At 45.7% G+C, this 26,558-nt stretch overlaps 1 protein-coding gene across 1 annotated transcript; it reads left to right on the top strand.

Annotated features, from left to right (window-relative positions):
* Nucleotides 1-1,923: 1,923 nt before the first annotated feature.
* On the top strand, nt 1,924-26,402 carry tmem220 (transmembrane protein 220). Its single transcript, XM_085963389.1, has 6 exons — nt 1,924-2,177; nt 9,102-9,131; nt 9,267-9,327; nt 17,814-17,937; nt 18,739-18,798; nt 23,969-26,402. The coding sequence occupies exons 1-6, from the start codon at nt 2,052-2,054 to the stop codon at nt 24,096-24,098; spliced, it is 531 nt and encodes a 176-aa protein (XP_085819515.1). The 5' UTR covers nt 1,924-2,051; the 3' UTR covers nt 24,099-26,402.
* The last annotated feature ends 156 nt before the right edge of the window (nt 26,403-26,558 follow it).

Genomic DNA, 26,558 nt, shown 5'->3' with positions numbered 1-26,558 from the left:
CCCACAAGGCAGCAGTCAAGATGGAAGCCTCTACAAGATGCTGTACAAGTCCACATGTGCTCAATAAAAGTAGCTAGCAAAAGCTAGCTGTGTTCATAATAAGAATGGCTATTTATTAATGAGCATAACACCCGCCTCCTGGGAAGATGGCTTGGGGGTGGGATGGGTACCCACCCCCTAGATTCTGCCATTTTCCCAGCAGTCCTGCCTCTCCCAGGGCTGGCAAAATCACCCCCATTAACTCTGTTTTTCCTCTCTCCACGGATGCTGCCTGGCCTGCTGAGTGTTTCCAGCATTTTCTGTTGTTATTTCAGAAGAGTCTCTGCCTCGTATCTGATCCATTCTGTACTCGATCTGGGAATGTTGGACACTGAAACTGGGTGCAAGAAGTGAAACAAGTTCCCTTGCCTGAACAGTGACGTTTCTCTAGGACAAAATTCACCACAAATTACTATTGTATTTGTTAGAAATGACTAAATATCGATTTTTTAAAATAGATCCAACAGTAGTCATTCTTAAACAGAAAATGCATCTAGGCCTGGACTCATACTATGTGTGTATACTTACTGAGAGATCCTTGCACATTTTTCAAAATGTGAATTCATTTACTTATAATTAAACAAGTATCTGATCATCATACAGCCACAAATAGATTCCTGAAGTCTTTAATAGGACCCATGGTACCTCAGCTGCCTATTAGGAGCAGAAAGGGGAGGGAAATATCTGGAATGGTTTCCAAGCTGGTTCCAGTAGTAGCTATATTTAAACAATAATTAGCAGTACCAGCACACTACAGGGGAAGCATGGAAACCGGACTATCTTAATGATGAAACCATCATGTTGAACTGTTGGCCAATTCGCTTCAAGGAGCAACAGTTAACCATTCGTGTAATTAACTTTAGCAGTAATTAGACTGCTCTAGTATCTTAAATAAACCAATTCCCTTTTGTAAGAGTAAGATTCTGCATGGTATTTTTAATCACTGTACACAAAGTAACTGTGTACGCCATCTACTGGTGAAACTTGCAGCAAAAGCAGCACATGCATACTAGATCCCATTCTTGGAAATTCACTGTGCAGGTTTTATGACCGATTTCAAGGTCCTGCTCCAAAACTGATATCAACGAGTAATCTTTGTAATTTTTGTGCCAAAACAGAACATTAATAGCTGGGCTGGAATTAAAACCAGCTTTTAGAAAGTCACTGGAGCTCTTTCTAAGGTCAGTGAGTAGCCCCAAGTGAGGATGACTGTCTGTGACACTGATTTAACGGATAAGGACCAAGATTGTAAAAGTTTGTAACAGGGCAGAGTCTTCTTGTTCTCTATTCACATTACACACTCCTTTTGCTGCGGTGGGTTTTCGCAGATTATACATGCAAAAAAGCTTGGCAACACTCGCCTGGTCCCATCTACCCAGCGTAACTTTACTGCTTACAGAGGTTAATAATAAACAGAGGACATTTATCTGTTGGGATAGACCCAGGAAGAGATCAGCCTTACCCTATGGTTTTACTGTGTAAACCATAACACTGTTAATTAACAAACCACTGATTAACATTAAGCAACCTTCATGGAGCAAAGAATATCAAGATTAAAATTTTCAAAAACTAAGGGTACTGTAGAAATTAAAAAAAAACACGTTTGTTCAAGATATTTTTTCTTTAATAAACTCTGAGCTGTCCTTGGCAAACAGATGTCTGAATGTCAGGGGGGTTCGTCATTACCACGAGTAATAAAACTTCTGCCTGGGTCATGTCAAGACAAAGTGTGCTTGCAGTTTTTTTTCCCTACAAATTAGATTATACTGATTTCGTTTGGTTCCAATTGTTACTGCTCCTCCTCCTCTGAAGATGCTGGGGTGAGGCACCTTTTGGTATGATCTTTCTGAAACACTTCAACACCTACCCAGGCTGCACGGATCTCGTATCTCGAGCAAACGTCCGAATTAAAATTGCATTCACTCTCCAGGCACGCAAAGCGTAAAGGGGTGGGTTCCACACAGCACGTCACCAGCACAGACTTACTGGATAGGCTATGGAGCGGAAGAAACATGGAAGGGAAACCACAGCAACATCTCTCCTCCTCGCCTCCTCCGCCGCCGCCGCTCTATCTCATGTCCTGGAAAGCCTGCAACTTCTGCATGGCTTTCTTTTTTGCCCTTGCCGCTTACGTGCAGGTAGGTTTCCTGCTACCCGCTTGTGGTCTGGTATTAGCGGGACGGCAAAGTTCAGCCTCGATTCGACTTCCAGTGCATTGAGAGAAGGGCAACATGCCAAGGTCCAACTTTGGGTCCCGATTGTATCACTTAAATGGTGCTCCAGATTTTTGGGACTGATATTCTCATTTTCACAGTAATTAACAACAGTGTTTGAAAAACTCAGCCAGGCTGGTTTGTGCTTCTGTGTCCACTTTGTTCAGTCCAAGTTATTTACCATCGTCCTCAGTTAAAGATCATCTCAACTCCCTTCATAGGTCCATTACCAGTAGGCATCAAGATAATGGCAAAATGAGAGCATTAACATTTGAAATTAAAAGTTTGGAGACACAAAGATAACCGATCCACTTTGTAAGAAATGGATTTAAAGAGATGCTTGTCTTCAAGAAAAATTGGCAAATCTTTGGGGAAGAGCCCTTGTCATTTTTATCATGTTGGCAGCAGCATGAGAGGGGGCTGCGCAATGTTTTAGACTGGCAGAATTACTGAAGGTCCAAGGGGCTCTAAGATTGCCCCTGCATGTTCCCTTTCACTGCAGTTACCTATCTGTATAGGAAGGATTCTACCCTCTGAATGTTCAGCTCGTTTATAACCATCAGCTCACTTCCCTGGCAAATGTCACTATGTCTTCATTTTAAAGCAGTTCACCATTGAAGCAACATTTTTTTATTTGTATGTGGGATGTGGGTGTTGCTGGCAAGGCCAGCATTTATTGCCCATCCCTAATTGTCCTTGAGATGGTGGTGGTGAGCCGCCTTCTTGAACCGCTGCAGTCCATGTGGTGAAGGTGCTCCCACAGTGTTGTTAGGGAGGGAGTTCCAGGATTTTGAACCAGTGACAATGAAGGATCGGCGATACACTTCTAAGTCAGGATGGTGTGTGACTTGGAGGGGAACTTGGAGGTGGCGGTGTTCCCATGCACATGCTGCCCTTATATACTTCTAGGTGGAAGAGGTCGTGGGTTTGGGAGGTGCCTCCGAAGAAGCCTTGGCGAGTTGCTGCAGTGCATCTTGTAGATGGTACACACTGCAGCCACGGTACGCCGGTGGTGGAGGGAGTGAATGTTTAAAGTGGTGGATGGGGGGCCAATCAAGCGGGCTGCTTTGTCCTGAATGGAGTCGAGCTTCTTGAGTGTTGTTGGAGCTGCACTCATCCAGGCAAGTGGAGAGTATTCCATCACACTCCTCACTTGTGCCTTGTAGATGGTGGAAAGGTTTTGGAGAGTCAGGAGTGAGACACTCGCCACAGAATACCTAGCCTCTGACCTGCTCTTGTTGCCACAGTATTTATGTGGCTGGTCCAGTTAAGTTTCTGGTCAATGGTGACCCCCAGGATGTTGATGGTGGGGGATTCGGCGATGGTAATACTGTTGAATGTCAAGGGGCGGTGGTTAGACTCTCGCTTGTTGGAGATAGTCATTGCCTGGCACTTCTGTGGCGCGAATGTTACCTGCCACTTATTAGCCAAAGCCTGAACGTCGTCCAGGTCTTGTTGCATGTGGGCATGGACTGCGTCATTATCTGAGGAGTTGTGAATGGCGCTGAACACTGCAGTCATCAGCGAACATCCCTATTTCTGACCTTATGCTGGAGGGAAGGTCATTGATGAATCAGCTGAAGATGGTTGGGCCTAGGACACTGCCCTGAGGAACTCCTGCAGTGATGTCCTGGGACTGTGATGATTGACCTTCAACCACCACAACCATCTTACTTTGTGCTAGGTATGACTCCAGCCAGTGGAGCGTTTTCCCCCCGATTCCCATTGACTTCAGTTTTACTAGAGCTCCTTGATGCCACACTCGGTCAAATGCTGCCTTGATGTCAAGGGCAGTCACTCTCACCTCACCTCTGGAATTCAGCTCCTTTGTCCATGTTTGGTCCAAAAAGTCAAGTTTCAGGGTGACTCCAGGACGACTAAGGCTATCCTCCTGATATCTCTGGTATCCAATGATGCCAGATAACACCGGTATAATAAGGTGCATCAACAATCACCAAGTTCACCGTTGACGTTATTTTATTACCATTTTAATTACAATCTCCTTTTCTTATTTTGTCTCTTTCTATTCTTTATTTCTGAGGAAATGTGGTGATCATGAGCCTCTTGAACATCCTCTATTATAATCGCTCCACCATTGGTGGCTGTGCTTTCAGCTGCCGAGGCCCTAAACTCTGGAATTCCCTGCATAAACCACTCCGCCTCTCTACCTCTCTTTCCTCCTTTACGACACTCCTTCAAACCTACCTCTTTGACCGAGCTTTTAGTCATCTGTCCTAATATCTCCTTATGTGTCTTGGTGTCAAATTCTTTCTGACAACGCTTCTGTGAAGCACCTTGGGATGTTTTACCATGTTAAAGGCACTATATAAATGCAAGTTGTCATATAGGAATAAAATCTCGTGGTGAAATCTGGAGCCATTGTAGATTAGTGTAGCAGGCAACAGAAAAAGCAGCACATCAACTGCTTAATGTTCCTGTTATTTTTATACAAAAAACTACAACTAACATTCAAAATCAAAATTATATAGCTAACGCATTAAACAATAGTAATTCTACCATCAACATCTTGTGTTAAGTGATCTCAGCTGGAGAAGCAGTTGTCGTGCTACAGTTGGCCTCAGCAACTCTGAGTGTGGTGGGAGGGGAGAGGAGGGAATGGGCTGGGGTTCTGTCTCCTACTCCCTATTCCAAGAACTACTGCTGCAAAGTGCTGAAACCCTCATCCATGCTTTTGTTACCTTCACACTCGACTATTCCAAAGCTCTCCTGGCCGGCCTCTCACTTTCCACCCTCGATAAACTTAATCTCATCCAAAACTCTACTGCCCATATTCCAACTCGCACTAAGTCCCACTCACCCATCACCCCTGTGCTCGCTGACCTGCATTGCCTCAGATTTAAAATTCTCATTCTTTTGTTCCAATCCCTCCATGGCCCTGTCTCTCCCTATCTCTCTAACCTCTTCCAGCCCCACAACCCCTGCGCTCCTCCAATTCTGACGACTTATGCATCCCCAATTTCCGTCGCTCCATCATTGGCGGCCGTGGCTTCAGCTGCCTAGGCCTTAAGCTGTGGAACTCCCTCCCTAAACCTTTCCGGCTCTCTCTCCTTTTAAGATGCTCCTTAAAACCTGCCTCTGTGGTCAAGCTTTTGCTCACCTATCCTAATATCTCTTTATGTGGCTCGGTGTCAAGTTTTGTCTGTGCTCCTGTGATGTGCCTTGGGATGTTTTACTATGTTAAAGGTGTTGGTGTTATGTGTGCATATAAGTAAGGACAAGACAGGATTCTATTGTGATGCCCCCCCATGTTAAAATAGCCTGCTAACACTAGGACTAGCCACTTGGCGGAGGTACCAGTGGGCTGCCAGCTGCTATGGAACTAGATCCACAGAATTAGCAGGAGAAAATTAGAGAATAAAAAGGCTGGTGTTTTTGTACCTGTCCATGTAAATTTATGATTTATTTGGAGTTTTAGTTCAGTATACAGAGTATAAATTTCTAAATGCAAAGTTGTTGTTAGAATTTGGACTGAAGAACGTGTACAGGGGCTTGCAACAAAGCCGGAAATACAGGACAGTAATTAATGCAATATGTGAACAGGATGGTGCAGGCACATTTGGTGGGGGGAAGGGGAATTGTGCTATTTCTGGATAAAACTAGTTTTTTATACAGCTGTATTTTTTGAAGAAAGGATTATTAATGATGGTGACACCAAGGTCAATTCACTTACATTATTTGCAGTTCAAAGTCTGGTGAATAGAGAGCTTCTAAAATAAATACTGGCTTATCAGCTCTTCTGCAGCATGTCCAGAATGTATTATAAAAAGGCTGCATAACGTTACATGCACTTAGACTACAGGCTTAATTTATACTGTAACAAGGTAGCAGTCGTATCTTTTAATACAGTGTCAGCTGTGGCTCAGTTGGTAGCACACTTGCCTCTGAGTCAGAAGGTTGTGGGTTCAAGTCCCACTCCAGGGATTTGAGCACAAAAGTCTGGGCTGACACTCCCAGTGCAGTACTGAGGGAGTGCAGTGCTGAGGGAGTGCTGCACTGTCGGAGGTGCCGTCTTTCGGATGAGACGTTAAACCGAGGCCCCGTCTGCTCTCTCAGGTAGATGTACAAGATCCCATGGCACTATTCCGAAGAAGAGCAAGGGAGTTATCCCCGATGTCCTGGCCAATATTTATCCCACAAAAACAGATGATCTGGTCATTATCACATTGCTGTTTGTGGGAGCTTGCTGTGCGCAAATTGGCTGCCGCGTTTCCCACATTACAACAGTGACTCCACTTCAAAAGCGCTTCATTGGCTGTAAAGTGCTTTGAGACATCCGGTGGTCGTGAAAGGCGCTATATAAATGCAAGTCTTTCTTACACATTTTAATTTTTTTAATTCCCTTTTTTTTTTGCCAATGCCACTCCTTCACTGCTGCTAGGAGGCATCGGGATGGAAGTGGGGTCCTTTCCCCGCTAACTGTTTCACCTCATTTTGCTGAGCTGTGTTGCCCTTCTGTTTTTGCTCATAGTTACAACAGACTTGCTGTCTACAGGGAATCACAGATACAAAAACTCACGATACCGTTGTGCTGTGCCTGGACTGCCACAGAGTTAATACAACCTCAGCATGAAGCTTTCTGTCAGGGTTGATTTTATGGTAAAGTGAAGGCAGATTTGAAAACCCCTTTAATACAGGAAATTTAGTCACTGTAGAAAATCAGCCGAAGACCACATATTTTCAATATGCTTTTTCCTTATTGATCTTAGTCTGAGCTGTTTTAAAGTTAAATAACGAACTTACTTTTGTGATATAAAAATTGTAGCAGTAAGGAAAAGGCCACAAATTGTGTCGTCATAATTATGGTTGTAACACATAAGTCATAAAAGTGTTTCAAGTGAGTCAACAACAGTTTAAGTTAGCAAAAATGGTAACCTTTAAGCCATAATGATTTCCCAATTTTCTCTGTGGGAATAAACATTTGTCTTTATTTGTACTAAAAGTATGTTGGTGCACTAAACTGAGCACACAATGGGCAACCTTTATGCAACCCATGAGTACATACGAATTAGGAGCAGGAGTAGGCCACTCGGCCCTTCGAGCCTGCTCCGCCATTCAATAAGATCATGGCTGATCCGATTACTCCACATTCCTGCCTACCCCCAATAACCTTTCACCCCCTTGCTTACCAAGAATCTATCTACCTCTTCCTTAAAAATATTCAAAGACTCTGCTGCCACCGCCCTCTGAGGAAGAGAGTTCCAAAGACTCACGACCCTCTGTGAGAAAAGATTTTTCCTCATCTCGGTCTTAAATGAGCGACCCCTTATTTTTAAACAGTGACCCCTAGTTCTAGATTCTCCCACAAGAGGAAACATCCTCTCCACATCCACCCTGTCCAGACCCCTCAGGATCTTATATGTTTCAATCAAGTCACCTCTTACTCTTCGAAACTCCAGCGGATACAACCTTTCCTCATAAGACAACCCGCCCATTCCAGGTATTAGTCTAGTAAACCTTCTCTGAACTGCTTCCAATGCATTTACATCCTTCTTTAAATAAGGAGACCAATACTGTACACAGTACTCCAGTGCCCTGTGTAACTGAAGCATAACCTCCCTACTTTTGTATTCAATTCCCCTCGCAATAAACGATAACATTCTAATAGCTTTCCTAATTACTTGCTATACCTGCATAGTAACCTTTTGCGATTCATGCACAAGGACACCCAGATCCCTCTACATCTCAGAGCACTGCAATCTCTCACCGTTTAGATAATATGCTTTTTTATTCTTCCTGCCAAAATGGACAACTTCACATTTTCCCACGTTATACTCCATTTGCCAGATCTTTGCCCACTCACTTAACTTATCTATATCCCTTTGTAGCCTCCTTATGTCCTCTTCACAATTTACTTTCCGACCTATCTTTGTAGAGGTAATTGATTATTTGGAATCACATTATTGATTAGTATTATAACTTTAATGTCAGTATGTTCTTATAGAATGGGAAATGTTTCACTATTATTACAGTAATCTAGGTGGGTCATGGAGGGGAGCCTAGGCCCTAAGCTCTGGAATTCCCTGCCTAAACCTCTCCACCTCGCTACCTCTCTTTCCTCCTTTAGGACGCTCCTTAAAAATGACCTCTTTGACCAAGCGTTTGGTCACCTGCCCTAATATCTCCTCATGTGGCTTGGTGTTTTGTTTCATAATGCTCCTGTGAAGCGCCTTGGGACGTTTTACCACGTTAAAGGTGCTATATAAACACAAGTTGTTGTTGTTTGGGCGATTTAGTACTGTGGGAGAACAGATGCAGTCATAGGAAATCCCAGAAGTCAAAATTAAACATCAATATTGGCGCAATTATGTGAAGTATTTCAGATATTTGGTCTGTCATGCCATCAATACCAGCAGCACGTATACTGCAGTACTTTGCATGTAATGAGGGCTTCCTCACTGTAAGGTAAACAGCGCACCCTACTGTTTCCTGTCGTGTATTGTCTAGATGCTTGCTTCTTGACATTTGATTGTTAACGATGGTCTAATTTTATGCAAATTCTAGGAAGTGTGCGGTTAGCAGAAATTTGGAAGCAGATTTATATTCTGTTGAGTTTGTATGTATATTTAAACCACACTGACACAAGTCACTCGTCACCACATTGAAGAACCTCCACTGTATTGGCTGTGTAGGAAAACACTTAACAGGTTTGCTAAATGGGTTTTGACATAACTCCATCTTAAACGTAAATGCAACTGGGCACCTTGTACTGTACACCTGATTTTCCACACTTCAGGAGAATATTAAATGGCTTGAACAACAAACAATTCTGAAATTCCATCTCAAGACAAAGTTTTTTAAATGTAATCTTTCCTTTTTAATTGTCCACAGATTAATGATCCAGATGCAGGAATATGGATCGTAAGTATGTTTAATTACAGAGTGGACTCTCTAAAACATGTTTAGTAACATTTGGGTTATATGTCGATGTTTACTAAATCACAAAGAAATTTCTCACCACAAAGTCTCCTTTAACTGTTCTCTTTTCACCAACAGGTTGCCTACTTGAACCCTGCTGCATTAACCTTTCTCGTTGGCCTGAATCCACCAATCACAGGTAGAAAGCACATTGTCACCGAGTCAGTATCTCCTTTGGGTTGTATTTACTGCTGAATCCAAAAGATAATTGTCTGTAGATTGTCATCCTTGTTTTCAAATCCCTCCATGGCCTCGCCACTCCCTACCTCCGCAACCTGCTCCAGCCCTACAACCAACATGTCCCGTAATATTTTTACGCATGCGCATTTTTTTCAATTTAACAGCCGGCTCACCAGCTGCACGGGAACCCCTGGTGCTCCACGCAGCTTAAAGGGAACATTGCCTACAACCCTCCGAGATCTCTGCGCTCCTCAAATTCTGGCCTCTTGCGCATCCCCGATTTTCATTGCTCCACCATTGGCGGCCAATGCCTTCAGCTGCCTAGGCCCTAAGCCCTGGAATTCTCTCCCTAAACCACTCCTTCCTTGTAAGTCGCTCCTTAAAACCAGTCGCTCCTTAAAACCTACCTCTTTGACCAAGCTTTTGGTCATCTATCTTGATATCTCTCTCTGGTTTGGTGCCAGATTTTGTTTGATTACACTTCTGTGAAGCACCTTCGGACATTTTACTACGTTAAAGGTGCTATATCAATGCAAGTTGTTGATGCACAATATTTTAATCCTGCCTAGACTAATGGGGTGAATGTCCAGCCACTCTAATGGCTGTAAAAGGGATCTATGTGTGATTAGGTTGAGAAGTCTACTGATCAGAAGTCCTCAGGAAAAAACTGCCCATACTTTGTCACTCAATTGGCAGTCTCGCCCTGAAAAGCTGTAAATATGGCCGGTGTAGAAAATGGAAATGTCATATTTCTGCAGAAGGGATGCTGTTCTGAGGTGTGGACCTTTGCTGGGGCAGAGTACGGTGAGTTTAGGCCCAATTTTAACTGGCTGCAGTTGGCGTTAACGGCCTCAAAATGGGATTGGTAGACTTACCGCCCTGTTAATGCTGATGCTCCAACCACCTGCCATTTCTACTGGGTGGCTGAAGCACCTGCCAGCTTCAGGCAGCAGGCCCTTTTTAAATATGCAAATTGGGGTTCTATGACATGCATAGGACCCCGATTGCCATTTTAGGACAGAACTGGTCAGGGTATGTGCCATGCACTCTCCTTCCTGATGGTGCAACCAAAGGGGCCCCAAAAAGCTCTAAGTTTTGAAATGATTATCTCTGGGGCCAGGTGGAGCAGGAGTGCTCCTCCGGGCCCCACAAAAATAATCTGGGTCACTGTTACCCTGGACTCTTTCCCCCCCCCCACCACACCCCCCTACAATCCCCACTACTCCTTCCCCCTCCCAGAATTTATCTGGCTGCTGGCCAGGCAGCCTCTGCACCGCCCTGAATTCAGCAAGCTGCAGTGAGATGCCCGTTTGGTCGGTTCTATTTAAATGAGGCCCGGGCCTCAAAATGGCACCAGCCTCTTTGGTGCTGCCATAGGCAGGCAGCAAACCCATCCTCCCCACCCCCCCCTTCCCTTCCCCGGCCGGTCGGCTGCCCAGAAGTTAAAACCTACCCTGTTTGCTCTGCGTGCGGTCTTGTTGTGCTTGTTACTGGATGTGCAAACAGTGTTCGACCCTTCAGCACTGATAACCCTCACCTTAAGCAGCACAATGATCCGACCCACCAAGAAATTAAATATCTTAAATTAACCTCCACCCCCTCCCAGTTTCATTTGATTTTTAGACCATATTTTGCGGTTTGATGTTCGAGAAAGTGACCACCTTCCAGGCCTCTGCCAAAGAACAAGCTTTTTTAAAATTTGTTCATGAGATGTGGGCATCGCTGGCAAGGCCAGCATTTATTGCCCATCCCTAATTACCCTCGAGAAGGTGGTGATGAGCCGCCGCCTTGAACCGCTGCAGTCCGTGTGGTGAAGGTGTTCCCACAGTGCTGTGAGGGAGGGAGTTCCAAGGTTTTGAACCAGCGACGATGAAGGAACGGCGATATATTTCCAAGTCAGGATGGTGTGTGACTTGGAGGGGAACTTGGAGGTGGTGGTGTTCCCATGCGCCTGCTGCCCTTTGTCCTTCTAGGTGGTAGAGGTCGGGGGTTTGGGAGGTGCTGCGACCTACCTGATCACCCCATGCTCAACAACCAACATATTCTGATAAGTTCATCACGAGTATTATCAGCTCCCTTCTTTCTCTTTATTCTGAATGATGGAAGCTCAGAACATGCAGTCTTTCACTACATGGGAAATGATATTTTGTAGGAGTCTATGCACTCCTAACAAAAACACTGTGAACTAAACTGGTAGTTAACAAACTTAGTTTAATGCACTGAAAGTATTACAAAACAAGAAACGCAGGAGAAACTCCAAACAGGTCTGTACACTAGCTCACTCCACGAGGACCAACTGGAAACGCCCTCCAACCCTGACGTCATCACGTTTCCCACCGTTGGGAACGTCACGTGTCCTACGTGATGACGTCATCGCGTCAGATCGCGATTTTATCGATCCCGCGCTGTTTAAACAGGGCAAACATTAAAAGGTAACAATAATGATTAAAGACAATTGTACAAGTTACTGTGAGAGTCTCTTTGGTGGCTTTGCCACATACGCCCCCCCAGAATTGTCTTTAATGAGGAAAGTCAATCGCCGAGGAGGTCGGACAAACCTGTTTGACCGACTCCTAAATTCACGGAGAGGAAAACGCTGAACAGGTGGCGAGCCGGCAGGTAGCACGGTGCGGTTAGGCGGAGGGGCGGCCGGCCCCAGCGCGGAGGCTGCGCCAGTTCGACCGGCTGTTCGAGGTCCAGGTGCGCAGTTTTGAGGCGATCAACGGAGATGTGATCAGGCTTGCCCCCGACGTCGATCACAAAACTCTTGTCCCCGGTCTGTAGAACCTGGAACGGACCTGCATAAGGAGGTGCGAGCGGGGTACGGTGGCCGTCTTGGCGCACAAAGAAGAACTTGGCCTTTGACAGCTCCCCAGGGATGTTGGAAGAAGGCAAACCGTGCTGTGAGGTCGGAACTGGGCGGAAACACTGAGCCGCGTCCCGATGGGCCTCTCGCTGACTGGCTGCAGACCACGGCCGCGTAGGGGATGGCAGGAACTCACCCAGAACTCGAAGTGGCTGACCGTAAACCATTTCCGCGGCCGACGACTGTAGATCCTCCTTCGGCGCCGTGCGCAGTCCCAGCATCACCCACAGCAGTTTATCGACCCATGCTGCATCCAGAAGGCTGGCCCTGAGCGACGCCTTCAATGAACGGTGGAACCGCTCGCACAAGCAGTTCGCTTGTGGGTGATGAGCCGTAGTGCGGTGTAGTTTAGTGCTACCTCATTCCATAGTTCTGACGAAAATTGCGGCCCGCGATCTGACAAAATATTCGCAGGGATACCAAACCGGGCTACCCATGATGAGATGAAGGCTCGCGCAACATCCGCAGAGGTGGTGGACGTCAGGGGAACCGCCTCTGGCCACCTCGTGGTGCGATCCACCATTGTCAGAAGGTGTGTAAAACCACGGGACGGTGGAAGTGGGCCCACTAGGTCAACGTGAATGTGGTCGAAACGCCGCTCCGGTACCTCGAAGGTGGCCAGAGGGGCCCTGACGTGCCGTTGCACCTTGGCCCGTTGACAAACCACACAAGTGTTCGCCTAGTCGCGGACGTCTTTGCGTATTCCTCTCCAGACGAATTTGGAGACTAGCAGCTTCTGCGACGCCCGCACTCCAGGATGCGACAGCCCGTGTATGGCGTCGAAAACGCCTCGGCGCCAGGTGGACGGCACAATCGGATGGGGTGCACCCAACGAAACGTCGCAGAGTAGAGTGGTACCTGCCGCATGGAACAGTACATCTCTCGGCTGGAGGCTGGCGGGGATAGAACGAAAGGCCTGAGTCTCCGGGTCGGCAGCTTGGTCGGCTGCCATTCTTGCGAAGTCAATGCCTAATTGAACGGCCTGGATGGCGGCGCGGGAGAGGCAATCAGCGATGACGTTGTCCTTGCCGGCCACGTGCCTGACGTCGGTGGTGAACTCGGAGATGTAAGTCAGCTGCCGTTGTTGCCGAGCCGACCGCGGTTCCGCTGTCTTGGCCATCGCGAACGTCAAGGGTTTGTGGTCAACAAACGCAGTGAAGCGGTGCCCTTCGAGGAGGAATCAGAAGTGGCGGATGGCCAAAAACAAAGCTAACAGCTCCCTGTCGAAGGTACTGTACCGACGTTCGTGCCGTTGCAGCTGGCGGCTAAAAAATGCCAGAGGCTGCCATGCGCCGTCGACCCATTGCTCCTGGACGGCCCCCACAGCGTAATCCGGCGCGTCCGTCGTGAGGGCGATGATGGCTCCTGGCAGGGGATGTGTCAACATCATCGCGTTCGCGAGCGCGGTCTTCGTATCCTCGAAGGCGCGACCCATTTCTTGCGACCAAGCCACGGGCTCCTTTCCCGTCTTGCCCCTGAGGGCCTCGTAGAGCAGCCGCATAAGCTGTGCGGCCCTGGGGACAAACCGGTGGTAAAAATTAACCATCCCCAGGAACTCCTGTAAGGCTTTCACGGATTGCGACTTCAGGAACGCCGTGATCGCCTCCACCTTAGCTCGAAGCGGCGATGCCCCTGCGGAAGTTATGCGGTGGCCTAGAAAATCGAGCTGCGCCAGGCCGAAACGACATTTGTCCGGGTTCACAATGAGGCCGTGCTGCTGAAGCCGTTGAAAAAGAACACGGAGATGCTTGAGGTGTTCATCCTTTTTGGTGCTAGCAATCAGAATTTCATCCAAGTAGACGAACAAAAAATCGAGGTCCCGCAGAACCGAGTCCATAACGCGCTGGAACGCCTGCGCCGCGTTTTTAAGCCCAAAGGGCATGCGGAGGAATTCAAAAAGTCCAAAAGGGGTGATGACCGCCGTCTTTTCGACATCCTGGGGGTGCACTGGAACCTGATGGTACCCACGGACGAGGTCGACCTTTGAGAATATTGACTTCCCCGCCAAATGCGCAGAGAAATCTTGTATGTGGGGGATGGGGTAACGGTCGGGCGTCGTTAACTCATTGAGGCGACGATAGTCGCCACAGGGCCGCCATCCCCCGCCGGGCTTTGGGATGATGTGGAGCGGTGAAGACCAGGGACTACTGGACCGGCGAATAATCCCCATCCTCTCCATCGCGGCGAACTCCGCCTTCACCGCCGCGAGCTTGCTGGGCTCCAAACGCCGCGCCCTGGTGTAGACGGGAGAGCCGGTTGTCGAAATATGATGCTCCACCCGATGCTTGGCGGTCAAAGCTGAAAAGGTGGGCTTTGTCAGCTCGGGGAAGTTCCTGAGAAGGCGGGAGAAGTCGTCGGGAGGTGGCCGCGCGCAGGAGACTGAGTGCGGCGCAGCCGTGCTGTGCGCACCTGAAATACCGTCGAGCGTGGCGGCGTGAACGAGGCGTCAATTTTTCACATCCACCAACAGGCCGTTGGCGCCTAAAAAGTCGGCGCCCAAGAGGGCCTGCGAAATTTGAGCGGTGACGAAATCCCAGATAAAGCGCTGGCCACCGAAACAGACTTGCACCCATCGTTTCCCGCAAGTGCGGATCGTACCCCCGTTGGCAGCTTGGAGGGGGGACCCCGTCCGCCAGACCGAAGGTCGAGGACCGAGGCGGGAAGTATGCTGCACTGTGCCCCCGTGTCACACAGAAAACGATGGCCCGAGATGGAGTCGGCTAAATACATGAGATTCCCGGAGTCGCTGATTGCCATCGTGGCCGCGGGGGACGCACCGGATCCGGTGTTCTTGACTCGCGGTGGTCTGTTCGACGGTCTGGGCACGAAACTACACGGTGGTCGGCAGCAGCGGGCCTTCAGGCCGAAACGAGTGTGGTAGTAACAGTAACCGTCCGCCGGAGGCGCCAGGGCTGGGGCCGGGCCCCTCGGGGCGAGGCGTTGCGCAATGGCGCAGTATTGTTGCCGGACCGCGTAAATTTTATCCGCCTCTTCGGCGAGTGCGATGCAGTCCCCAGTGTCTGATCTGGCGAGGGCTGCCTGGACGTGTTCGGGCAGCTGCGTAAGGAACAGCTCACTTAACAGGAAACATGGGGGTTCGGACCCCAGGAGCGTCAGCATGTGGCTCATTAGTTCCGAGGGTTTGGAGTCACCTAACCCTGGTAGTGTCAGTAAGCGGCGAGCGCGCTCCGCCTTGGTAAGGCCAAATACCTGCAGCAGCCGAGTCTTGATGGCTACATACTTGTCAGTATTCGGGGGGTTCTCCAGAAGGCTGATGATCCTCGACGCCGTCAAGCTATCGAGGGCGGAGACCACGTACAAATATCGGGTCTGGTCCTGCACGATGTTGCAGAGTTCAAACTGCGCCTCGGCCTGCACAAACCAGGAAGGCCGCCTGTTGTTCCCAGAATTGGGGAGGTTCAAGGCCACAGCGTTGGCATCCATCACTGGCCTGCGTTCCGTGTCCACCGCGAAAAACGATCGCGAGGATTCGGGGTCACCAATGTAGGAGTCTATGCACTCCTAACAAAAACACTGTGAACTAAACTGGTAGTTAACAAACTTAGTTTAATGCACTGAAAGTATTACAAAACAAGAAACGCAGGAGAAACTCCAAACAGGTCTGTACACTAGCTCACCCCACGAGGACTAACTGGAAACGCCCTCCAACCCTGACGTCATGGCGTCATCACGTTTCCCGCCGTTGGGAACGTCACGTGTCCCACGTGATGATGTCATCGCGTCAGATCGCGATTTTATCGATCCCGCGCTGTTTAAACAGGGCAAACATTAAAAGCTAACAATAATGATTAAAGACAATTGTACAAGTTACTGTGAGAGTCTCTTTGGTGGCTTTGCCACAATTTCTTCACTTCCTGTAGTATTTGTGACTCGACAGTTGTCAGATCTCCCCGTGACGAAGGTCACATTATTAAGAGCAGTTGTTTTCCTTATTCTGTGATCTATTGAAGCAAACCCCCTCCCTCCAAAAAAAAATTTTACGACTCTGGTTGACAGTAAATCAGTGAGTGGGCTATATTGCACATTCAAGTTGGGCTTCTGCCACTTTCACAACCCATCTGGCCTTCGCGTGTCAGAAACAACTCCAAAGCAAGTGCATTTGCAGTACAGGGTTTCTGTTTCCGTTCATGTGGTGTTTTTTCAGTACTGCTCTTTGCACTAGCAGGAACTGTGTACAAAGAAGAATAGAGAATGGTAAATTTTTAAAAAAATGAGCAATGTGTAATCTCTGGTGGAGCAGTATTTAGCATTTGTTGTAGTCCAGACATGGGAGTTTCACCACTGAGAGATGAGGCTCTAACTGGAGATGAACAAAAGCTTAAATTGGCCACCTTTTGGGTGAAATACTGCACAGCCCCAAACAGAATTCTCCAGAGCAAAGTAGTGTAATATGAAGGCAGCAGGAACCAAGATTTTGTTGACTATTGAGATTTCTCATTCCTAAATATGAAGGAGTTGCCTTTAAAAACAATGTAATTCATAAATAGCGTAAACAGCTTCAGTGTAAAAATGTAATTTAGATTTTTTTTAAAAAGGAGAATTTCTATTGCAACTTCCAGTTAGCTGGAAGATCTGATTGATGTTGTAATTCAGCCACTGAAACTCAGGGCACACGAGTGCTGACTGTTGTATCTCTTGTCATTGTCGTTGGGTCTCTAACTAAACTTTCCAGCTTTAGGGCAACAAAAGTGTTCGCTGGCACTGAACCATTTTTTTAACCCAAAGAAATGTGGCCACTGTTGCTGGTCTTTGTAGTGTATGTACTTTGCAGAAGGAACTATATTCTGCAGCCCCTGTATACTGCAGTACCAGTAGTGACCACCCCTGTATATAAGCCTGTGCAGTAACTTTGCATAGTAGTTCCAGTTTTGTCTCCACTCAGTAAACACCTGTTGTAACCAGCTCCTGCAGTCCGTGTCTCATTACACATGGACATAATAGTCTTGGTGGAAGAGAGAATAAGATGGTTATAGTGCCAGCCTTGGCTCAGTGATAACATGTCTTGTCTCTGAGTCAGAAGATTGTGGGTTCAAGCCCCACTCCAGAGATTTGAGCACATAATCTAGGCTGACGGAGGTGCCGCCTTTCAGATGAGAAGTTAAACTCTGTCTGCCCCCCCCCCCCCTCAGGTGGCACTATTTCGAAGAAGAGCAGGGGTATTCTCCTGGTATCCTGAGCAGCATTTATCACTTAACAAACATCACCAAAACAGATTGTCCAGTTATTTATCACATTGTTGTTTGTGGGACCTTGCTGTGTGCAAATTGTTAGCTGCATTTCCCTTCATTACAACAGTGACAACACTTCAAAAGTACTTCCTTGGCTGTGAAGCGCATTTTGGATGTCTCGAGGTCGTGAAAGGCGTTCTATATAAATGCAAGTTCTTTCTTCCATTCTATTAGCAGCTGTGAAAGGAATGGGATGAAATGTGGCAACACGAAGATTTTAAGGAAATCCTGTAAAGCAGCTCATATAGAGAAAGACCACTTGATGTTGCCTGTCTGAATCATGTTTTTTTTCTCAGTTTATCATCACTTTTAACTTGTAATCTTTTGTAGAGAATTTCATCTGGAAGAGTCTGTCAGCAATGCACATGTACATGTGTTCCATGGTAGCGATCCTGTGGGGCTGGTATCTTCATCGAGGTGCAAAGAACAGCATTTTCCACGAAGAGGAGGGACGGTATGCAGCTTCCATTTTAACTGCGTCAGAGACAGTAACATGTCACCGCATGTCAGTCATTCATTTTAAAAGGGCGTATATTTTGTTCACTTTTCTACATTAAACGTGCTGTATAAATGCAAGTAGTTGCTATCTTGTGCTGTCCTTTCATTTCATTTTATTTTTTCCCTTTTGGGTCTTTCCACCTCACCCACCATTCCTTATCCAAGAGGTCGGGCAGAGGTAGATGGCCCCCAGGCCTTGTACCCAGGCTTGATCTTGGTTTCAGCCACTTGCCAATGCATGGGGTAGATCTAGGCTGACACTGCAGTGCAAGATGGATGCAGTGCTGCATTGTCAGAGATGCCATCATTCAGACGAAATGTTGAACCGAGGCCTATCTACCTGGCCAGGGGGGATGTAAAGGATGTTTGTGGGACTTTGCTGTGTGCAAGTTGGTTATTGCGTTTCCCTAAATAACAAGATTGGCTACGCTTAAAGAAGTAATACTTTAAAGTGCTTAGGGATGTCCCAAGGACATGAGAAGGTGCTATATAAATGTAATTTTTTTCATGAATGATGACATGAATTATCGACAAAAGAAGTTCAATTGTCTGTTTTTGCTGTAGATTTTTTTTGGATTGAATTTTTTCCATTTCTTTTTCCATTTCTCAATGTTGTGAAAGGAAATTCCTTTTTGTGTGGGATGTTATTGTATGTGATTTGTCTGTTCAATAATTGCTTTGCAACCTTCAAATCACAGTGCCTTTTTGTGAAGTAACTAAATGGAACCATTTTGATTCTTACTGTTTTGTTTTGCAGGGAATTTTTGGGGTTAGTTATTATTGTTATATGGATGCTTCTGTGTCGACAGTCAGGAAAGTGAGTATAAGACAGTATTTTTCAAACTAATCCATCAGACAGGTAACAACCGTGGATATTTAAGCAAAGAAATAATGCGAATAATCCATAATTTAGGTTCAGTCTCCTTTGTTCATTGTACCTCCAACAACATTCTCTCTGATACTTCTAAGCCCAGAAGCTTTTTGTTTCAATACTGCTGCCCCCAAGCTTGTGCTTTCCAATATAGGACTACCAGAGACGGAGTAAGTAGTTATCTGTCAGTCTGGAAGCTCCTCTCCCTTCAGAGAAATTGGATCCTCGCATTTTACCTCGTCAGTGAACCTTCATTATCACTCTATTGAAAATCCTGTCAGCCTTGTTTGCAAGACCAGTGTCATATACAACCTAGAGGCAGTATTTTGGTTTGATGACAGTACTGTCATTTGTCATGCTAAAGGTCTTAAAGGGACAGGCTAGGTGCTAAACATTACAACTGTGCTTCAGACAGACAGACTACCCAAAGGAGATCCACTAGCCCTTTAAAATTGCCACTACCTCTCCTCCATTTATTTTATGGAAATATTTGAGTTAAATTTTGCTTTTCAGAATATGCAGCTTAGTTGATCATATTTTGATGATGACCTTCTGGTAGTGATTTTGCATAGGATGCAACCATAGCCAGTATAAACAGCAGCGTTAGGTATATTTTTTTTTAAAGAGAAAATTGACTCTTCAATGAAGCATATGCACCCTCAACCTTCTCATTCTTTCTATGTTCTGCCTTCGTCTTATCTCCTTGGCAGCAGACATTGGATAGATGGCCTGGTTCTCCATTCCCTTCTTTGGCTGGAGCCATGAGGCAGCTGATAGTCAACCTGGCAAGGACACCCCAGCCAATCTTCTCCCCCACTCCGCCCCGCCCCCCCCCCCAACCTCCAGGGGCACGCTGCTGCCTTTGCCTTGCACAGCTCAGAATGGATGAATTAAACCTGCGACTTGCTGCTCGTTAGTGTCCCGACATACAGTGCCATCTTGCTGCAATTAATTTTAACTGCACTTAGGATAGCTCGCTCAGTGATTACCAGCGTTTAACTGTTAAATTGCAACAACTCATTGTATGGAGTATTATCATTAGCTGAAGTTAGTGCCACTGTTAAAAGTAAATATGTGAGGCGCTGCCAAATAGTAACAATTTTTCACATCTTGTCACTCATAGTCCTGTGGATTCCCAAACCTGTAGACAATCTGTCAGACAGCATTTTGCAGGGCTCACTCCCTGACGGGATTAATTAAAAATGTCCTAGTAAAGGATCCCCTTGGAATGAGTGACCATAACATGGTTGAATTCCATATTCAATTAGAGGGAAGAGAAGGTTGGATCTCAAACAAGCGTGCTAAGCTTGAATAAAGGAGACTATGAAGGTATGAGAGCGGAATTGAGTAGAGTGGATTGGGAAAATAGATTAAAGGGTAAGACGATACATGATCAGTGGTGTACATTTAAGGAGTTATTTTACAACTTCCAAAAAAAATATATTCCACTGAGAAGAAAAGGGTGTAAAAGAAAAGACAGCCACCCGTGGCTAAGTAAAGAAATTAAGGATAGTATTCGACTAAAAACAAGGGCATATAAGGTAGCCAAATCTAGTGGGAGGATAGAGGATTGGGAAAACTTTAAAAGACAGCAAAAAATAACAAAAAGATTGATTAAGAAAGGGAAGATAGATTATGAAAGTAAATTAGCAAAAAATATAAAAACAGATAGTAAGAGTTTTTATAGTTATATAAAAAGAAAAAGGGTGGCTAAAGTAATAATAATAATTCAACTTTATTGTCATTGTACAATGCATAAGTACATGAACAATGAAATGTGATCTTGCAAGCTCCCATGAGTCCAGTACAAATAACATTAACATTAAACGTAAATAGCACCGTCCTGGGAGAAGCAAAGCCGCTGCGTCTGTGCGCGCCGCCATTCCATTTCCACCATTCCTCCTGTCCGACAATCTTCAGCCCAACGCCCGGGCCTGCTCACCAGCCGCCCATCCCGGGGCTCTTTCCGTGACCTTCTCACCAACCGCCCCTCCTCGGGGCTCCTTCCGTGACCTTCTGCACCTGGTCTTCCCTGATGGTCACCCCTCCAGGTACTAACCAGGCCTGGCTCTGCTTAGCTTCCAAGCCTTGCCAGTGACCCTGTAAATGTTGGTCCCTTAGAGGATGAGACCGGGAAATTAATGGTGGGAAATATGGAGATGGCAAAAACACTGAATGAATATTTTACATCAGTCTTTACAGTAGAAGACACTAAGAATATCCCAACACTGGACAAACAGGGGGCTAAAGGGGGGGAGGAGCTAAACACGATCAAAATCACTAAGGAAGTGGTACTCGGTAAAATAATGGGACTCAAGGCGGATAAATCACCTGGACCTGATGGCTTACATCCTAGGGTCTTGAGGGAAGTGGCGGTAGGGATTGTGGATGCATTGGTAATAATTTTCCAAAACTCCCTGGACTCGGCAAAGGTCCCGGCAGACTGGAAAACTGCTAATGTAACACCCTTATTTAAAAAGGGCAATAGACAGAAGGCTGGAAACTATAGACCGGTTAGCCTAACATCTGTGGTAGGTAAAATTTTGGAGTCCATTATTAAGGAGACAGTAACAGGACATTTGGATAATCATAATTTAATAGGACAAGGTCAGCATGGTTTTATGAAGGGGAAGTCATGTTTGACAAATTTGCTGGAGTTCTTTGAGGAAGTAACGTATAGGGTGGATAAAGGGGAACCAGTGGACGTAGTGTATTTAGACTTCCAAAAGGCATTTGACAAGGTGCCACACAAAAGATTATTGCTTAAGATAAAAAATCACGGGATTGGGGGTAATATTCTGGCATGGATAGAGGATTGGCTATCTAACAGAAGGCAGAGAGTTGGGATAAATGGTTCATTCTCAGACTGGCAATCAGTAACTAGTGGTGTTCCGCAGGGGTCAGTGCTGGGTCCCCAACTCTTTACAATCTATATTAATGATTTGGAGGAGGGGACCGAGTGTAACATATCAAAGTTTGCAGATGATACTAAGATGGGAGGGAAAGTAGTGAGTGAGGAGGACATAAAAAACCTGCAAGGGGACATCGACAGGCTAAGTAAGTGGGCAGAGATTTGGCAGATGGAATACAATACTGGAAAGTGTGAGGTTATGCACTTTGGCAGGAAAAATCGTAGAGCAAGTTATTATCTTAATGGCAAGAAACTGGAAAGTACTGAAGTACAAAGGGATCTGGGGGTCCTGGTGCACGAAACTCAAAAGGTTAGTATGCAGGTGCAACAAGTGATTAAGAAGGCCAATGGAATGTTGGCTTTCATTGCTAGGGGGATAGAATATAAAAATAGGGAGGTATTGCTTCAGTTGTACAAGGTATTGGTGAGACCGCACCTGGAATACTGCGTACAGTTTTGGTGTCCATACTTAAGAAAGGACATACTTGCTCTCGAGTCAGTACAAAGAAGGTTCACTCGGTTAATCCCGGGGATGAGGGGATGGACATATGAGGAGAGGTTGAGTAGATTGGGACTCTACTCATTGGAGTTCAGAAGAATGAGAGGCGATCTTATTGAAACATATAAGATTGTGAAGGGGTTGGATCGGGTGGATGCGGGGAAGATGTTCCCGATGATGGGTGAAACTAGAACTAGGGGGCATAGTCTTAGAATAAGGGGCTGCTCTTTCAAAACTGAGATGAGGAGGAACTACTTCACTCAGAGGGTGGTAGGTCCATGGAATATGCTGCCCCAAAAAGCTGTAGAAGCTACATCATTACATAAATTTAAAACAGAAATAGACAGTTTCCTAGAAGTAAAGGGAATTAAAGAGTTACGGGGAGCGGGCAGGAATTTGGACATGAGTCTAAGTTCGGATCGGTCATGGCCCTGTGGGTAGCGGAGCGGGCCCAGGGGCCGTGTAGCCTGATCCTGCTCCTATTTCGTGTGTCTAATTCTGTTAGATTCAGGAGATGGTTCTGTGATAGTGGATTGGCGGTTAGGATCAGATCAGCCATGATCTTATTGAATGGCGGAGCAGGCTCGAGGGGCCGATTGGCCTACTCCTGCTCCTATTTCTTATGTTCTTATGTTCTTTCACTGTAGTCCAGTAAACGTGGCTTCAGTTCTTTGCCTCACTTCAGGATCACATTGTGCTAACACAGACCAGACCTAAATGACCAAGCTTTGTAGGTGTACACTTATAGCACCAGTGCAGGATGATCAGAAAAGGACAACCACTAACAACCGAAGGTTGCCTTCGGTACCTCTATGAACAATCCTGAACTGGGCAAACTGGCTCAGTCCTGCAGTATAGAAGGCCATGATATCGAACATTGTCTGTGATTATCACCCTGGTAAAGACACAATTTTTATGATTTGCTGTTGCAATGGCCATGAAGCTACCTCTTTAGAATAGTCGTCAGATTATTTGGTTTCCATGTGTGGTTGGAGAACCTTCTCTCCTTGTGGTTTCCGCAGCCAGCTAGCTGCCTGTCTCATTTCCTGAGTACTTCTTGATGTGTTTAATGTATATTAAAGAAGAACAGTAACGTTGAAGGAAATACTTTAAAAAGCAAAGTGCTTCTCCATTAACTTGAGAGTGTGGAAGCCTATGAGAAGGAGCGTTTATGTGAACACAGTGATTCATATCCATGAGGACCCAAGGTTTTATTTTGGGTCATGGTATTGTCTGCTGCTCATGGTGAACTAATTAACAAATCGCCACCCAAAAATAGATTGACTTCCTTTACCCAATAGGTAGGATTTATTTGTATTATATATTTCAATTTAACAAAGGGCAGTGCATTACCTAGAAGGTCAAGGCACATGGGATCACCATCACCGCCAAGTTCCCTACCATCCTGACTTGGAAATATATTGCCGTTCCTTCATCGGCGCTGGATCAAAATCCCGGAACTCCCTCCCTAACAGCACTGTTGGGAGTACCTTCACTACACGGACTGCAGCTGTGCAAGAAGGCAGCTCACCACCACCTTTTCTCGAGGTCAATTAGGGATGGGCAATAAATGCTGGCCTTGACAGCGACGCCCACATCCCAGGGACGAATTTTTTTAAATTACTTTGAAAGTGCTTTATAGTACTATTCCATTGTTCAATCTCAGTTGCTGATGAATTTAATTGGATTTTGTTATTATTTTCCAGGTATCTTAATGGTTACAGACTTTCCATTGCAGTTTCTATTACAGCAATGCCATTCATAACATGGCTATATTACTACATCAATAAAGAGCTGCGAGCATCTTGGCCAGACCACTGCAGGAACACTATTTAGGCCGGGTGTAAGCCAACAATGGGACCAGGAGAAAGGCCTCAGAACTAGACTGAGGTAGATTAATTAAAAAAAATACCTGATCCTGCAGTTTTTAATTGTTATTTAGAGCTGCTATTCCAGATAATTTGGGTTTGTGAAAGAAGCCTACTTTGATTTCAAGCACAGTTTTCTGTTTAAATAGTATAATTTCTGAAGAATTAACTTTTACATAATATGAATTATGTTAATTGTATATTTTGACATCTGAGTTAGAAGGTTGCAGATTGAAGCTCCACTCGAGGTCTTGAACATTGAATCTGGGTTGAAACATTTGTACAGTGAAGTTTTCATGGCCTTAGTGTTAAACACATTTATGTTTGACATAGTGGGCAGCAATAAGTCTTAGAAGTTGAATTTCTAACTGCAATCATAAGATGAATTTTTAGGACCAGAAAAAGATTATTAGGCTTAACAAGCCATTTTGGCAGGTGCCATTGATCTAGCAAAAAGGGGCAGGCTTGCTGTGACTCATGGACTTTCACTGCTCCCAAAAAAGTGATTTTTTTTTGTTGCATATCTTGAGTGGAAAATAAGTACGTCGGTACTGTTATTGTGAAGTAACTACTTTTGAGTTAAGACAGCAGTTTTAAAACAACATACAATACAGTGGAAACTTTTTAATGAGGAAGTAAGCTTTGAGCTTAAATGAACTTTGCTGACATTGTGACGCAACATTGCGTCTTTACACAGCCTTGCAGTTGCCAGACTCGTATCAACACTTCTGGCTCATCAAGTTTAATTTATATTGTAAATGGTGCAATTCAGTTACTTGCACATTTTGAAAAATTTACTGTGCAACAGATGTGCGCATTCTAGTGGGGTCCAAGGCTAGGCCGAGACCGACTCAAATGTAAACTATACAAAAATTAATTTAAAATTTCTGTCTGAACACATTGGGCTGGAAATTCGGTGCATTTGCACCTCCTGGTAGCTCCTCCAGGGGGCGCTAACGGGGCACAAATGACTTCACCCGGGCGCAGCGCCGCTAACGACTCCCGCTAAATTCAGCGGGGGTTTAGCGCCTGCTCCACTGCGCAGGCGATGACGACATCATCACCGTGCGCAGTGCCCCGTTTACGCCCCACCTGCAAAATTGGCCCGCGCCCCCTGAATCTGTGCTGGGCGATGACAGCGATCGATTCGGGGGCGGGAACGGAGCGGCAGGAGGCTCGCGGGGCGATAACTAAAGGGGAGGTGGCGGGCGGGGAAAACAAATCGTCCGACTTACTTGTCACGGCCCGTTACGTCTTTGAATGCAAGGTCCGTGCCACGATCTGGCAGACCGGCGCTCCGAGTGCCAGGCTGTTGGCACGGCACCCCGTTCCCTGGTGGTCCAGGTAGGGCCCCGGAGAGTCATCAACTTGTGGCCTCCCTTTTAATGAGGGGAGGAGCCCTTCCATGTGGCAGCGTTACGTGGCCCAGTGCGTTGTGCTGCGGAACGCAGCGCCCCGATATTCGGGGTAAGCGCTCTAAGAGGGAAGTGGAGCGCTTGATTTAGCACTTCACCTCCCTCTTGGGGCGCTAAAACTGAATTTAGCGATCGTCGGCGCTATATTTTGCCGGGCGCTAAATTTAGCACCCAGGCAATGTTAGCGACCCGAAAAGGTTGCTAATGAATTTTTCCCCCATTGTTTTTACATTGATTCCCAAAGATCAGAGCACATTTTTCTTTGGTATTAACTTTACAGGAGATCATACTCTGAACACAAAAATCATTAAAAAAAGAAATCAAAATGCAGAAATAAAAGTACCCACAAAGGGAAGTGAAAAGAAATCACCTTCCATTCTAGCAAATAAAGGAAGAACTTGCACCAACGTAACACTTTATCTCAGCCTTGCACATCCCAAAATGCTCCGTGGCAAATAAATTACTTTTTTGAAGAACAGTCATTGTTATTAAGTGAGCAAGTGTGGCTGAGTTTGCCTGAAATTAGGTTCCACAAAAATAAACTACATGATCAGTTTAAATGTTTGTGGTGATGTTGGTTGAGGGAGGACTGTTGGCTCAGTCACTGGGAGTACTTCTGCTTTCCTTCATATCGTGTCTGGAGATCTTGAACATTCACCTGAACCACCAGAACTGGCAGACAGCACCTCTTTTCTAAAAAAAAAAAACCCGATATATATAATTTATTATATGTAAACCTTGTTCTCATAATTCCTCGCAATTGCATTTGTAATTATTATATAGACTGAAGGATTCAAAATTCAAGAATGCCTTGGTGAATACTTTGTTATAATAAAGAAATCTATATTTGTATGAAACATTGTGTATCTCAGTACTTAAGGGATGGTAAAAGGTAAGATTAAAAATTTCACTTTTGGAAAGGTTTCTTTCAACCTCTTTATGGTGTGGAATTATGTTTTTCCATATTCTTGGGTAAATGGGCAGAGATTTAAGGTATGAGGAGTTTAGAAACA

Source organism: Somniosus microcephalus, chromosome 21, assembly GCF_052327205.1.
Source record: "Somniosus microcephalus isolate GS21.2 chromosome 21, FLI_Smic_1.0, whole genome shotgun sequence".
NCBI classification, from domain to species: Eukaryota; Metazoa; Chordata; class Chondrichthyes; order Squaliformes; family Somniosidae; genus Somniosus; species Somniosus microcephalus.
This window is presented reverse-complemented; position numbering and strand designations above follow the sequence as displayed.